Source organism: Dinoponera quadriceps, unplaced genomic scaffold, assembly GCF_001313825.1.
Source record: "Dinoponera quadriceps isolate SergipeBrazil2010 unplaced genomic scaffold, ASM131382v1 scaffold586, whole genome shotgun sequence".
Classification (NCBI taxonomy): domain Eukaryota; kingdom Metazoa; phylum Arthropoda; class Insecta; order Hymenoptera; family Formicidae; genus Dinoponera; species Dinoponera quadriceps.
The window spans coordinates 224,730-240,233 of NW_014554764.1; the positions used below are offsets into that span (position 1 = coordinate 224,730).

Below are 15,504 nucleotides of genomic sequence, written 5' to 3' on the forward strand. Positions count from 1 at the left end.
TGTAGATTACGATTATTAGTGGATCCACTAAGTTGCTGTCATTGTTACTGACAAATATAAATCATATGCGAAAGTGCTCGTTTATAATCGCTTCTTCCATCTATACCTTATTTTCCTTAAAAAATATTATTTTGAAGGTTCGGAAAAATTCGATTCTTTTTTTATTTTTCTGCGGATTTTTTTCGGTTTCTTTCCAAAAGGTAAAAAAATTCATTTAGAAAAGTTCACGTGTGTTCGATTCAAACTTGCCATATTTTTTCTAAACAAATTTTCTTATCCTTGGGAAAGAAACCAAAAATATCGACGAAAAATGGAAAAAACTCGATTTTTTAAAACTATATTAAGAAAATATCATTATTATTTCCTCTTCCTGCGTCGTCTTTTAATCCGCTCCTTCTCAAGATTACACCCGGGATAGAAGGAGGCGCAATCGATTCCGCCCAAGCCGAGAATGGATGCTTTCACAGAGTCCAACATTGCCGACCACGGAGTCCTGCTCAACACTCTGCCCGACAGCCAACTCATACCCAGGCTGAAAAAGTCGGTCTCGACGTTAACGATTTCAAGGTGTGTTCAACTCCAAACTGCCGACCATTGATACTTCGTCGACCAGTCCCCAGGAGCATAGTGATATCCTGAGAATCTCACGCCGAGACAGTTGCCGTTAAATTGCAACCTGGATTACCTCCAAACGGGAATCCAGATCCTACGCCCGTCGTTAGTCTCCCTGGAGTATCGATTATTCTCACACAGCATCCTGCGCAGACAATTGCCGGCGTCCGTTTCGGCGATCATAGACGCCTCTATGGACCTCAAGACGCGATATGATAATTCGTTCAGGTCATCGTTACTGATCGACGACAAGGGAACGGGAATTGCGTGCCGTTTGACACGTTGCCTGCCGGTAGTCATCATCATGGGCGGATTGTTGTTGTTCTAAAATATAAGAAATATCCTTCAATTTCATCGCATTGCAGTGCATCAGAAAATCTATGTACAGCTCCGCGTTGCAAAAGACCTTCGCTGAGATGAGACGGTATTTCCAGAAAATAATTGGTTGTTGTTTTTAGATGAGGCGGAATTTGAATACCGCGTTCATTAGTAGCTGAATGAGGAAGAGTCCGAACGCCAAGAAGGCAAGAGCGGTGAGCGCAATTTCGAAGAAATCTTTGACCGAGAGATCGCCCTTTCCCTTGGAATAAGAAGGCCTGTGATCCTCTTCCTCCTGATCATGATGATGTGCTGGCGGTGCGTAATAGTACTCCTCATGGATGGACGGGAAGAAGTCACCGTGATGTCCGAAATGGTTGCCGTGATGTCCGAAGTCGCCATGATAGTGGCCATACGCCGGCCCGTAGTGAAAGCTGTGATGTCCCGACGACGACGATAACGTGTCGCCTATTCGGTGGAATATACAAACATCATGCGTCAGCGAATCCTCCGTGCATCTCCTCGCGACGATTTCGCGCTATAGCCTCCTGAGGATTCTTACCTTCGTGAGACGGCTCGTGCAAGCCCACTTTTCCGGTTGGCAGAGGAGCTTGCATCGCGAAACCCGTCACTTCGCCGTCGAACTCTTCGATGTTTTCATGTTGGGCATCTTGTTTTTTCATTATCTTCTTATGAGGTGCGTAATGTCGGTATATATCATCTAATGTAGTTGTGCTGTTACCGGTAGAAAATAGTTTAACCACTTTTCCGAGAAAGATGTGTTTTGAATGTGACAAAAATTCGCAGTAAAGTACTTATTAAAGCCGCGATGTTCGATATAATCTTCTCGTGAAATTTGAAACTTCGGAAACGAATTCATGAAGGACGCGGCACTAACTCGGAAGCCAAATTAAGTTTATAATCTCTTCTTCAACTTCTTATATCACAATGGCTGCTCTTAGCAGAAAAAGCAGCTAGCAAGCGCTTTCCGCTGCGTTGCCAGCAGCTTTGCAACTATTGTAAGATTTTATACTGAAAGACATTTAGCAACTTATGCTGCTCCAACATGTTTACTAGACGGTCCAGCATATTAAAAGTATTCTGGAAAAAATGGCGACCGCTTAGTAAACATGTTGGAAAAGCGTAAATCGCTGGGGTCGTTCAGCAGAAAATCTTACAATAGTTGCAAAGCTGTTGGCAGCGAAAAGCGCTTACTAAGCTGCTTTTTCTGCGGAACGCAGCCAATATCTCATTCAACGTTGCAAGCATGATCGATAGCAAATAGAATTTAAAATACGGACATTTTCACAATTCTTCAATTCGGCGCTTACCGTTGCAGCCAATTTTTATACTTCGAGCTTCCTTCGTCCGACAGAAGCTTGTCGTGTATCGTAACATTGTCACTGCTTAAAAAATTACGCAGATTGTTGTTTGGCGAAGATTCAGGACGTCGTTTTATTCTCGGAGTGCTCACTTCCTTAAATATTTCTTCCGCCATGTAGCCGTGACAAAGGTACTCGTTCATTCTTTTCCTGATTTTACGTATCAACAGATAAAATGTCAACGTAAAAACTATATTTGTGCGTGCGTCTTCAGCTTTGCAACTTGTTAACATTTCACAAGAATCGCATTTCGAGTCTCACCTATGATAATCCATTTCGTTTAACGCTCTATCGAAAGATCCGTCTACACTTTCGTTTGTCGGAAGTTTGCTTGTGTTGGAGGTATTGCCGTTTTGATCGGTAAATAGAAACGTTCCGGGTAAAAGATCTATGGAAAGTATGTCGTCTTGGTTGATGCAGAACTCGTTGCCGTCGTCGAAGCATTCTTGCGCCGATATCGCGCAAATTGTGGAAAAAATCGCGAGAAGGTGCATTATCACGTAATTTTTTGCACTAACACTTTTCATCACGTCGCAATGAAGTTTTTAATACCAGTTATGCCACGGCAGTTCGTCGCTGTGAAATACAGAGACGACTGTGAGGAGAAGGCGATACGCTCGTGTGATAATCCTCTTGTCCGCTAGAAATAATTGCCTTAACCGTAATGTTGCTGATGAGCTGCGTTACTACCGTTTTATCAGGGAAATAACATGTTACTTGCAACGTCGTTACCGTTACAAGTTATTTTTTCTTTGAAAAAAAAAATCATTCTTTATTATCAATATTCTTAACAGTTTTAATACAATTACAGATTTGTATGACATATTATGCGATTAAATTATATATTATGTTAAATTTGGCTGTGAAATATATTTTACACGTAAAAGTAAATTTGTTTAGAAAACCGTGCTATTCATAGCTTAATCAAACAAATCGATATCGTCTCGATATCAAAATCGGGAAAGAGAACGCCCGCATACCTGTAAAAGCGGGTTGCTGGAACATCTGTTTAAATCCGTATCTAATCCCACCGCGATTGGTGACAGCGCCGGGCGATTTACGCGTAATCCGACACTCATGATTAAATACGTTTATTAAAAACCACTTACAACGCTCTTATGAATGTTTCAGCGGCGAAGGGTCCGCCGGAGCGCCCAGGTCGAGGTGGTAAGACAGGGTAATGGGGGCTTTGTTCCCCTGGGAACGCGCTCACCTGTCTAATATCTCGCGAGAGTGGCTATATCTGTACACACACCAAAAGCGGCCAGTTATAACGCGGAGCTTACTGAAAATTAATCGCGCAGTTTCGAAAGAATCCTCGCGTATCGCGCGTCTCGTCCTTCCAACTAAAATAAACGTTTCTCACGCGATTATTAATGGCGTCGCAATTGCGAAATTGCTCGCATATACGTCGTATAAAATATTATCGTGCGAAAATTATTTATTTACTCGTTCGATACTTGCTGAATAAAAGTATTACAAATTTATAAGTAATAAAAATGTGTAGATATAATTCTCTAACAAACTTTCTAAATATTCTATATTTAGATAGTTTGACATATTTGGCTATTTAAGAAATACAAAGAATATACTGAAGTACGAAATAGTACACAAAGGCAAATAAATAGGAAAGAAGATTAATGATATAAGCGAATAGGGAACATTGAAGGTTTTTCGCGCTTTGAGTTAAACATATTTTAACGTACAGGGAATGTACGTTACGGGATATTATTTTTCAGTAGAAGACCCGGAGATGTGGTTTTAACTGCTCACAGCTGAGGTGTGATCGCGCACTTCCCCTTTTGCGTGAACACGACCTGCGGCGGTTTGTGCGTGAGTTCACCCTCCTTTTCTCAGGTGCTTGATTGATCGTTTCAATTACCTAGCGCAGCGTGCATCAAACGTGAGAGTAAACTTCGCAGAGAGCAAATGGATCGTTTATCCGAAACATTTACGGAAGAACGTCGAGGTGGATCGCGTATAAAGCATGTAAGTCGCGAATAATCGCATACAATCGAATAAACAAACGGAGCGTGTTAATTAAATCATAATACAAATGTAATTCCTCATCTCTATGTGGATCAACGTGATTGCGAGGACGATCGCAGCAATTAACGATACGAACCGCATGCGATTCTCAGTTTGTGCAATTTTATTCACTACTGTGATATCGAATTCGCGATTTAGACTATTTTCGGGAAGACACTGAGCAATTACGAAAAATTGATAAAGGACGTGTGAGAGTTCATGCTAGGAAGATTCTAAGAAATGATGTCCTCGACCGTAAATTAACGTGTGCGTTGACCATATCGTTACTTCCTCTCTTCGCACCTAACGACACGGCTTAAGCGCATTTCACTTCATGTATTTAAGGTTCAATATTTGTCCCGGTCGCAAGTACGTGTAAAATGTTCAACCCTGCGTGTAATCGGCGTGCGAAAAAGCGTACGCGACACGAGTCGGGCGAACGTAAATTCGCGTCTAAACGTAAAACGAACTAGCTCGCAAGTCGCCGCTAGTCGTCAGGGTGTTCCGTCAATTTGACGGTAACGTCGAGAAGATATTTTGAGAAGACTTGTAACATGATTTTATTTTAAACATACTCGACGATTCTATGTGATTTCAGTAGGTGCGTTTTGTATTTTCGATACGTCGTCTTCAAATCGAATTTTATTTTTACCTATTTACAAAATGGCACGCCATTCTCCTGAGTAGTTTTCGTATTAATATAAATTACTGTACAATTTTTTGTATCTTTAAGAATAATAGTATTTCCAACGTAATAGTTACGTTATTCGAATTTATATCGGACAGCCGAGGATTAATAATAACCACGTTTCCGGGACACGACACTACGTGCTGAAGTGTCTAATGTATAAGGAAAGAATAATATACGCTTTTCCGCAAAGACGAAATAACTCAGACGTGGATCGGGCGGAGGATCGATGACAGGGAGCCGCGCGGTAGAAAGGGCTCACAATCGCCATTGGTCCTTTTAGCCGCGAAAGCGTGGAGCCGAGTGGATTTACGGCGCGCGAGGATGAACATTGAGATTGGCACAGGTAGTCCGGAGACTAATGGACGCGCCATTCGCGAAAATAGACCGCATACCGTGCCCGTAAACAGAAATAGCACGATATGCTTCGATAAGGACTATCATCGGTAAGGAAAGTCTCGAGCCGCACGTAAGGACGCAACACGGGAAAATATCACTGAGCATTGAATACTTTTACTTTGTTGCGCTTCAAAGACTTACCGTACTACAGGTATTTGTATTTAACGCTCTTTTTTCTTTAGTCATTTGTCCTCTTCCACGAATTGGATTAAGAATCTTTCGGATCAGTACATCGGGTATCAATAAATCGTGTCGATTTGATTTCGAGGCCCTGGTCGCGAGTGAAATTCTTATATCGCCAGTGGTGGCTTGTAATATTTTGTCAGGAAGGTATAATTGTTGGAATTCAAGGGAAAAATGAGCTTCCTCGGAGTAAGGAGAGAACCACTGCGCGTAGTTCGCTAAACGCGTGAAGAAGTGTTTTGCGGTACTTTTTCACGACGTTCTTCGTGTGGCAGAAGCGTTTATCCATTGCTAAAGCGTGGACGGGAAAGAGAGAAGCGACCATCGTTTTACCGGCATAAAATTTCGAGATAGAGGGGTCAAAGAAGGCGGCTACTGCGCGAGCGGTGTGCGCGTTTGTGACCAATCGGAGTTTCACCTTTTGATCCCAGATGAACCCTTTCTCGATGTAGCGAGACCCGCTACTGCGCAAGCCGAATCGTGGCTCAAGCACTTTTTGGGAAAGAACCATAAAATGCGAATGGTTCAATAAAATGGAAATGTAAGGAATAGAAGACCGGTCGTACACACTTGAAAAATCTGTTGCTTCGATTGTATTGTCAAGGGAAAAAATATCTTAATGATGGTAACAACGTAACGTATGAAATATATTACGCGATGAATGTTTATGTAATATTGCGCAGGTAAAATATGAAATTTGAAGTGGAAGGGAAACAGTCCACATTGAATAAAATATTTATCATAAGTTGTCATACGTACAATTTCAATAACGACCACGATCGATGAATAATGATACAAGTGCAAGACCACGGAAATTTTAGAGAGATCCTACGAATATATTTTATATCTCTTTACTTGTGCATTTCATGTTTGCACGTCGTATTTATGCATGTCACGTAAAAACATAAGTATCGCTGCTGAACTTTGCGAGTTAAATATTCGATTGATGACGAGAAAATAGACGGTTCGTACAAATATTGCAAACGATATGGCGAAATTTGAAAGCTATAACAATAGGGGTATAAAATATGAAATCATATATAAACCGCCGCGTTCCTGTGATCCCTACTCCGGTCGAAGATACCAGGTAAGTGGGGGGGGATCCGAGGTGCGAGATATTTTCCAGCTTCGCGGGATGACCTTCCCTTGGGAAGCTGGTGGGGATGCTGGGGAGGTCCTTCTCTGGACCACAGACACGTGCCACTTGTCATACTTTCGGAAGTACTTGCTTTCGGGCGGTTCGGAGGGAGATTAGTACGCGATCAGGTGTGATCGATCAAAACGATAACGCGTGCTAAACCGCTTAAACATACAACCGACTCGTAAATAAATATTCCTCGTCTTATAAGACGTTTTATTGACAAGAATAATATATATACGCCTGTATCTCTACTAATCTCACCGTGCGGCGATGGATAGATGAATAGATGAACACGAAAACTGTTTCGTAGACGAATCATAAACCTGTCCGAATAAACAATTCAGCAATATTTCTTACGACACACAAAGAAGACACGTGAGAAGAGGCGTCAAATTATTTCAGTGACCCGGTGTCAAATGTGCCGTATCCGAAGTGCGCGAATTTGAGTTCAAACTACTAGAACGTATGCCGTTGTCGAAGTGAAATCGAGAAAATCGACTGTATGAGCCGGATTCGATGATTTTTCGCAACATGGAACTCTGCCAGGACCGCGAGAAAATGAGCGACGCTGTTTATGATCTTCGCCGGATAAGATCGCTGTCGAGCGAGAACGAAACGTTCTCGATAAACGAGCGGGGCTGTAAATCGCCGATCGCCAATCGGGAGACCATCGAATATGTGTCTGATTCCAGCTGCGAGGGTTACAGAGAGTTTCAGAAACAACAGGATGAAAGAAGAAATTCCTCGCCGATAGCCGCGTCCAGTGCTTTCACCATCGACAGTATCCTCGGGAGAAACGAGAAGAGAGATCAAACTTCGAGAATGGTGATAGAGAACAGTTCGGGTGACAGAGAAGAAGATCAAGACGAAACGGACGACAGGATTGAGGGACACTTTGTCAGGCCTACCGCGATACCTGCTACCCGTTCTGGTATGTAAACTATCATAAACATTCACGCTCTACACGGAGAAAATAAAATTCCGTCGGTGTAACCGAATTTTCTTTCGCCTAAGGACCATACGAAAATTTGGTTATAAAAACCGAAAAATTCTTGTAAGACATTTCTACTCAGTCAATCGTTTTCAGACTTTCCAGTTGTCTCAACCGAGTTCTAATGCAGCTGAATATTCAAATATTCAAACGAACGTTTTCAGTCGTCGTAACAGATATATAAATTCTTACCTCCGAGTTTTCATTTGATCTCTATTCTATTGCTAAAATGGAGTTCTTTTTTCGTATATATTTTTCCAAAAATTCATATATATGAATATATTGTCATAAGTAACTTTTATCTTCTTTTTTTCTTTAAATTAATTTTGGTACGACATCGTTGACAAAAAAGCTTAATACTTGTTCGTCATTGTTAATAATGACTCGTGCTTATTTCTAAACTTCTAAGGGTGAATTTAGAATAGAACATGGAAAAATACAATGCAACAGAGTCTCAGAAAACTTGAAGGGAATAATTACCGTGCGTTGTCTCAAGAAATGTTTTACGATTTGATAGATATAGAAGGAAGTTTGTACACCCATACGGGGCTACCGTATCCTGAAGGCGCGTTACCCGATCCTACGGCGTATTCTGCAACATCGCTCGCATCAGCCTCTTTATTGTACAGTAGCTGGTTTGCTCAAACAAAACCTGGTCAGCTGTTTGGCTTGCAAGGTAAGATCAGATCCTTAAAACATTCACGCACTGTCGATAAGATCAATAAAGCCTGACTACTATTCTTGACACACACATACTTTCCATTCGAAGGAAAATTTCTTCAGATTTTACCTTTAGAAAAAGGAATTTCTTCCCCCTGCAGAAACAGTCAGCCGATACTTGAGACGTGCGAAAGAAAATTCGTTACAGTGCCAGAAACGTTTCTTCGTGTCCGAGGCACGAACGTTGCCGGTGTGAATCGCGACGACAAAGAACTCTAATTATTATCCACTCGTAATAACTTACCGCTGTAATTCCATTTTCGCGAACAATGCTGAGAGAGGTATATAAGGTGAGTACCCCTCTTTCTCGGCTTCAACGAATATTGGATATTACACGAGGCGCCTGCAGTAACAGCTTTTCGACACGCGAGGCACACATCAGTGGCCCAGTTGCTGCACTCCCCTGTTTTCGGCACGTTATCGGCGAGATATTAAATGCTTAGGCAGCTAAAGAACAGAACGCTACTCAAATCGCAATGTTCCAGCCGTTCTGGCTTTCATTGTCACGCAATACCAGCGTCCAATACATATTCCGCTGTTCTATCAAATATCTCTTCAATTCAGCGATTCAGCAACTGTTGGGTATTCTTTGTCTCGTTTGTTACGATTGTAACGTTATTACTTCAGACGCGCCACGCGAGTTCATTCGGCCTGTCGAAAATCTCCACGCCACGAAACCTTGCGTTAGCTTTCGGTTCCCAAGCATTTCGCGACTCTGAAACAAGATTGAAATCCGCCATTGCCGATCTCTCTTCCCGGCTACTATCCGCCATGCTGTTAGGTGCCCATTTATTAACACCGTCGGTCTAATCATCTTCCGCGAAGGTGTTAAGTGTCTCTGTATACTCGTAAATCTTGGTACCGCCGGTTCTTCTTTTTCGTCATCGTAAGCATTCTCTTTTCCGGCCGCAACGGCAGGCCTCCTCTTTCTAAGAAACGCAATCACCTTACCTGCGATTCGTGCCAATTAATTTTATAGTCAAGACCGTACGCCACGTTTAATTTCCTTCATACAATGACGTAACGTAAAATCGACAGATATTTAACAAGCGTGCTGTGTCGCCTCGCACGTATCTCCTGTTAGAAAAAATGTTAGATAAACAGGTGTTTTACACTGTTGTATCGCTCAATAGACGCCAGGCGCTTCTTGAACGTTATTTGCGGCATATACTTGCGCCATCGGGTTTCCTATTTCGAGCACAGAGCGTTACGTGTGTCGAAGCGTTTTGAACCCGCATGATGTGTGCCGTACGCGGATTTGCACTGACAATAGTTAACCACTTACAAATTAAGCGTGTCAAAGCAGACGTAAGTGACGTTTCGGACGCGTGAAACCACAATTTTCACATTGAGAAAGGATATAATATATGAGGTATCTGTGATATTCTACCTGGTGAAACTGTGCCGTTCTTCATACCACGTAGACCATGCTGGTAGGGTCCATGTAAAAACGGAAAGGTCTTGTACAAACACGCGACATCTATTTGTTGACACGTCGTGTAAGGGCCGTGCAGCTAACTGGTGATTAAACATAAGAAAAGAGCAAAAAATGTCTATTTCTATGTGAAAGCATTGCGATCTCAGGAGTCTCCGTCAGGCGAGTCCGTGCTATTTTCAGGATTCCACGAATAAATAAAGTTAGGGGAACAGCGAGTTACTGCTAGTATTGTTGACAATTTGTGAAAAGGCACTAACACGAAAATAGATGATACATTCTTTAACTCATAGTTCGGTCTGCAGATTGCATGCACCACATTCGAAGAAATCATTGCATAAACGTGATGAGAAGGCGATTCTTTGTGAAACGGTACGACAAAAGTATAAAGTTTTATCATTTTCATTCAAGTTGCATGACTTTTAATAACCTCGCGCTATATGCCGTCGAATTCATCTTGTTGAAGTCTCTATTACAGTATTGCGAATGTCGTGGATAGAAAGTGAAGAAAATGCGATATACGCGGTGATATTATTCGTAAAATAATAATCAAATGAGATCGTTAGAACTTTTTTCTATAAATATTAAATAATGCTCTCAGGATGTTGACAGATTATAAAAGAGTATCAGACATTGGATAAAAATTAGACGGGAAAGAGACGGGAGCTATCTTGTTGCAAGGCGGCACTGTATAGTAGTTGTTGTTGTTATTCCACAATGTCGCAGGTGCTTCGTTATTTGTGCTCAAACGCGAATTATTCGCGGATATTTGCCGACGTGGTTAACAATCGCCGTATTGTTTCAGCGCGGCTAATTACGTTATAATGTCTCATATCTTCTTTTCAAAGGAAATGTGTAGTACTTCTTTGCACTACGACGATAATCGCATCCAAACGTTCTCCGTCATAAACTGTTTGCGCAGCTCGTTGCCGCTTCGCCTGCGCGATATTGACAGTAGGATGTCACACATTCCGCAAACAGTCCCGCACGTTTTAGACACGTTCGGTAATTCTAGGCAGAACTCGATGGACGCGCCGAAATCGTAAGGAGATGGTAATTGAGCTCGAGCCCGCCAAGTTGGCCGAAGAATTAAGAGGCACGATTAGAATATTAAATTTTGATTATCGCGGCGATAAATCTTCACGAGTGTCAGAGTGTCAGAAAACTGTCAAGAGCCTAAAGAGACGTTCACACAATTAGCAATGGCCAAGATGTGAATATCGACGCACCCAGTGATTGACACTTCCAGTCGCGTGACGATTGATAATTGTTGCCAGTCAATCGAAAGTTGGCAGAATATCATTGAATATCATGTGGTAGAGCAAACCCCATTAATGCTGTTCTATTCTTTAAGTATAATGAGACCGAAAATTTCCAATCGGGAGCATTACATTTGCGTTATGACTGTTGATAATTTGATGAATCGGCAACGATTCTCTAAAACAGCAGTAATAATGCATAAATATCCAAATCACGCGCTTGATTGGAAAATTTTAATATTACTATGTCTAGAGAATGAGACAGCATTAATAAAGTCGGCTGTATAGTCGCGGACAGAAAGATTATTATACTTTTTCTTCGATGCAGTTCGGAACGCAACCAACGGCTCAATGAGAGGACTTATTTTCCGGAAATGAGTTCTGAATGCATCGAAAAAAAGTGTGACAACCTTTGTGCCCACGATTGTACGCGCACGAGAATTATACATACCGATATATATTATTATAATTTTTGTAGCACCTAAACCGAGCGGCAGGAGATCTAGGAAACCGGGTATCGATCGGAAACCGCGTCAAGCTTACAGCGCGAAACAACTGGAAAGACTCGAGGCGGAGTTTAAGGTACAACTCGCGTTACCTGCGCTTTACTCTCTCGCGAAATTTTCATTTCTTTTTAAATACATCTGATGGATGCGTATGTGCATATTCATACGTCATTCGATATCCTCATTTTCACAGATCGACAAATACCTCAGCGTGAGCAAGCGAATGGAACTGTCCAAGTGTCTGAATCTCACTGAGGTGCAGATCAAGACATGGTTCCAGAATCGCCGCACTAAGTGGAAAAAGCAGCTGACGTCGCGGCTGAAAATCGCACAAAGACAAGGACTCTTTCCGCCGACGTACTTCCCGACCACCCAGTACCCTCTCCTGCCGTATTACGCGGCGCCTTTGATGTTCGGCAGCCCGTTATCGGACGACGCGAGCTCTAACTTGCCGGCGCGACCCACCGTATCGTCCTCGGATACGGTCTGACATCGCACAGATTAGAACTACTTGGTCGATCGTCGGCCGGGTGACCGCGAAGTGCAATAAGACCTTCCGTTGGCCACTATGATGTCTTCGGTAAAATTGTCATTCATCTTTTTTTTTTACATTGTCACACGGATATACCGAGTCGATGTAGATTTGGACGGCAGTTGTAACCATTGACGGTACGATTACAGGATCGCGATCTGATCGCGGCGTAGATAAAATTCGTAATTTTTTCTAAATACGTTCACTGTACATAAAAACGCGACGATTGTGGGTTTACTTTACGTCCGCTGGAACTTCACGCTCTAAGTTTATTCCTGCGATGTTAGTTGTAATGAAATAAAACACACGCTAGAAGTATGCGAGAGCAACAGAGGCGCGACGCGGGAGTGGCGATCTTACGAAATCGGGACAGTTTTCTTTGGGGTAGGTTGTTTTTTCACTGTATATAAAATGCTGCAATTGTAGATTTATGTAATACCCAGGAGGATTGTGCACACAAAAAGAAAATGGACGAGTTCTGGATTTACCCGCGACTTTTCCACGTCCCTGATTGCCGAGGAATAAGATTGCGCGTCTGTGAGATGGTCACGTACGAGATACGGACAATCGCTTCGAATCGCCGTACTGCCTTTCAGATCGATTGCGTTCGCCGTATATAAAACACGGACGATTTACTGATTTATGTAACGCCTACGGGAATCACGTGAAGCATAGACGGAGTTCTGGGCTTACTTGTGACTTCCCACGTTTACGTACGGTAGCGACAGAATAAGATTGCATTCAAGTGGCAGTCACGTGCAAGTGACGCGAAAGAGACACGAAACGCCGTGCGCAGGGATACCACGCGACGGACACGTGAAAATAATATGAAAACGATGCGAGCTTGATGTGTATGTGTATGAAGGAGTGCTTAATATCTCGAGCTGCTCCCTTCTTTTCCTTCGAACAGCTGTAAAGAGAATCCGATCTCGCTTGGAACCATATGGAACAAAGCACGAAGGAGCTATATAATTAAGGCTAAAGTGTGTCAGGGAAAAAGCCACGCTGCACCGTCTTTAATAAAGAGCGCGATAATAAAAAGAAACTTCTTATCGCCTGTCAAACTTTGCGAGAATAACGACGTAGAAAGATCGAAGGGGGGAAGAAGAGAGAGGAGGAATGGGGGTGGTTTTATGCTCGATGAAATAATTACGTATACGTAAGACTCTGTGAACGCACACTCTCTCTGACTCTCTCTCTTTCTCTCTACCGACTCTTGGTTTAACGACTCGCGTTCTTCGCTCGCGCGCGAACAAAGCTTACGCGGCTAGCTACAATTTATCAACGAAGATACGGGACCGAGCAGCAGCGTTACACGTGTTATCGAAACGATTCGTGCGCAACCTGCGATTCAAATATACATTCGACTTAAGGTCGCTCATCTCTTAACGTCAAGTTATGTAAAATTCACCGGTACAACAGAGCGGTGCTATCGAAAAATGAAATAGGACCATTCTAAAATCGAATACACTGAAAAAGAGGGTCTGAAGTATCGAAGACTGTCCACGAACAGAAATAGCGTACTCTCATTTCTTCAGTAAATTACATTTCGTCGTGTGAGCCTTGTTCTTTTTTTTTCCAACGAAAAAATCAATGATACATGTGTATATATTTTTAATTTTGCAATAAAGGAGAAAAATTTGTCGGGAAAAGTAGCATCTCTCGAGGATGCAGTCTAGTTACGGAATGCGACGGAGTCGAGTCAAGGTTGCAATGTAGCGGAGCGTGAAAGAAAATGACAGCATTCGAAATGAACTGGACGCGATGCGGGTAATTATTTCTTTTTATCGGCCAGGTTGAACATTAGCTCAAGTGGCTCGCGAGATTCAGGCGTTCTTCTTGCGGTCACAACATTTCTCGTACTTCGGTCGCTCGCGTTTTTCCGCGTTATCGCGCTTGGCGGACTTATCGGTCTCGCAGGCAACGTGTCGTCTCGCCGGACACTTCGTCCACGTCAGCCTCGGGAATACGCTCAACTTCTTGCGCTTCGTCTTCGGCTCGGTATCCTTGCGCCGCACGCTCATGCCGGGGCACAGTGTGCTGATCTCGCGCGTCTTCACCTTGACGGACGATTGCACCGTGCGCACCAGCACGATCGCGCTGCAGCTTTTATCGAGCGCGGACGTCGCCTCGTGAAATTTATGGGCGGAAACTTGGATGCACTTGTCGGACTGCTCCGGTTTGAACCCGGCCGCCGCGCCAGCGATCGCCAGCGTGTTCTGCGCGCACAGGTAACAGCAACTCTTCAGGATTTCCGTCGGCGCTGCCGGTTGCGCGTCCACGACGCGCGGAATTCGCTCCTCGCGCTCACGCTTTTCTCTCCTCTTCTTCCTCTCCTCCTTGCGCCTCTTTCGCGCTTCCTCCTCGTCCCTCCTGCTCGCCCTCCGCACCTTCTTGGTTTTCTCGGTAACGTCCTTATCGGCCATTTCCACCGCGTCTTGTTTACGACTTCTCTTGGATTTCTCCGGGGCACTTCGACGGCTTATCGATTCTCGATGCGGCGCCGTTGATACACCGGCGACCGCCTCGTCGTCGGGTTTCTCGCACTCCTCCTTACTTCGCTTCTTTATTCGCTTGAGAAGCCGTCTCGTCGACTTTCCCAGCTCGAGTTCGCGACATTTCTTCTTCTTCGCCCTGTGGCACTTCGCACACCACAGAGTTAAACCGCGCTCCTCCTCGTCGGTGTTCGCCGATTGGTATCTACGTGGCGAATCGACATCTCGCGTATCGACTTCCTTGTGTTTTTGTGACGTTTTGTCGGAACTTTCCGGGACACTTGGCTGATCCTCCACCATAGTGTAGACGCACCACTCGCGATTTGCGACGTACCAATCTAACGGTCTCGCTGTAAATTCGAATGATTAATGAGGAGATCTGATGAATCGTAAAAGTGATATTAATCACATTAAAGTATGAAAATACAAGATTCGTTTCAGTGTGAGTCGTACTGATGATTATGGCGAGAGTACCATATGGATTTTAATTTAACCGTTTAATTAAATCCAAATCCGTTCATTTGCCATTCTCATCCCGACGTTTTATGTAGCTTTTAATATAATAAACCGGAATCTATTTCAGCTTTTATTGACGAGAAGAAAAACGATACGCCGCAGTATGGAAAATTGAAATCAGAAACGAGGTAAAAGCATATAGGAAAATGGAGTTATATTTCAGGTTGATTCACAATGAGTTGAATGTACGTTGCTTACCAGATCCATACGCTGAGGAATGCGTATCGTTTCGCGATAAATGCGTTTCGTACTTCGTTTGAGCATTTTCCGAGCCAGATATCTGTTTCTTACTATCTCGT

The 15,504-nt window shown here is 43.2% G+C and overlaps 3 protein-coding genes across 3 annotated transcripts; 1 reads left to right on the forward strand and 2 right to left on the reverse strand.

The window, feature by feature from the left end:
* Positions 1 to 357: 357 nt before the first annotated feature.
* On the reverse strand, positions 358 to 2,812 carry LOC106741585. Its single transcript, XM_014613718.1, has 6 exons — positions 2,574 to 2,812; positions 2,262 to 2,462; positions 1,493 to 1,665; positions 1,091 to 1,398; positions 686 to 936; positions 358 to 532 (listed from the first exon to the last, which is right to left on the reverse strand). Exons 1-6 carry the CDS (start codon positions 2,804 to 2,806, stop codon positions 358 to 360), a joined length of 1,341 nt encoding a protein of 446 aa, XP_014469204.1. The 5' UTR covers positions 2,807 to 2,812.
* A 4,761-nt stretch (positions 2,813 to 7,573) lies between these two features.
* LOC106741583 (homeobox protein ceh-30-like) lies at positions 7,574 to 12,152 on the forward strand. The gene is made up of 4 exons (XM_014613717.1): positions 7,574 to 7,682; positions 8,260 to 8,418; positions 11,635 to 11,738; positions 11,856 to 12,152. The coding sequence occupies exons 1-4, from the start codon at positions 7,574 to 7,576 to the stop codon at positions 12,150 to 12,152; spliced, it is 669 nt and encodes a 222-aa protein (XP_014469203.1).
* Positions 12,153 to 14,020: 1,868 nt separating this feature from the next.
* On the reverse strand, positions 14,021 to 14,989 carry LOC106741546 (axoneme-associated protein mst101(2)-like). The gene has a single exon (XM_014613675.1). The coding sequence runs from the start codon at positions 14,987 to 14,989 to the stop codon at positions 14,021 to 14,023; it is 969 nt and encodes a 322-aa protein (XP_014469161.1).
* Between the last annotated feature and the right edge of the window lie 515 nt (positions 14,990 to 15,504).

What these genes read in the sequence shown, in the direction of transcription:
- LOC106741546 (XM_014613675.1), bottom strand. Translation starts at nt 14,989, where the DNA reads ATGGTGGAGGATCAGCCAAGTGTCCCGGAAAGTTCCGACAAAACGTCA.
- LOC106741585 (XM_014613718.1), bottom strand. Translation starts at nt 2,806, where the DNA reads ATGCACCTTCTCGCGATTTTTTCCACAATTTGCGCGATATCGGCGCAA. An exon ending in GCACGAGCCGTCTCACGAAG is followed by an intron (nt 1,399 to 1,492) that starts GTAAGAATCCTC and finishes TCCACCGAATAG; the next exon opens with GCGACACGTTATCGTCGTCG. An exon ending in TTCAGCTACTAATGAACGCG is followed by an intron (nt 937 to 1,090) that starts GTATTCAAATTC and finishes CTTATATTTTAG; the next exon opens with AACAACAACAATCCGCCCAT.
- LOC106741583 (XM_014613717.1), top strand. Translation starts at nt 7,574, where the DNA reads ATGGTGATAGAGAACAGTTCGGGTGACAGAGAAGAAGATCAAGACGAA. An exon ending in TCAGCTGTTTGGCTTGCAAG is followed by an intron (nt 8,419 to 11,634) that starts GTAAGATCAGAT and finishes TAATTTTTGTAG; the next exon opens with CACCTAAACCGAGCGGCAGG. An exon ending in GACTCGAGGCGGAGTTTAAG is followed by an intron (nt 11,739 to 11,855) that starts GTACAACTCGCG and finishes TCATTTTCACAG; the next exon opens with ATCGACAAATACCTCAGCGT.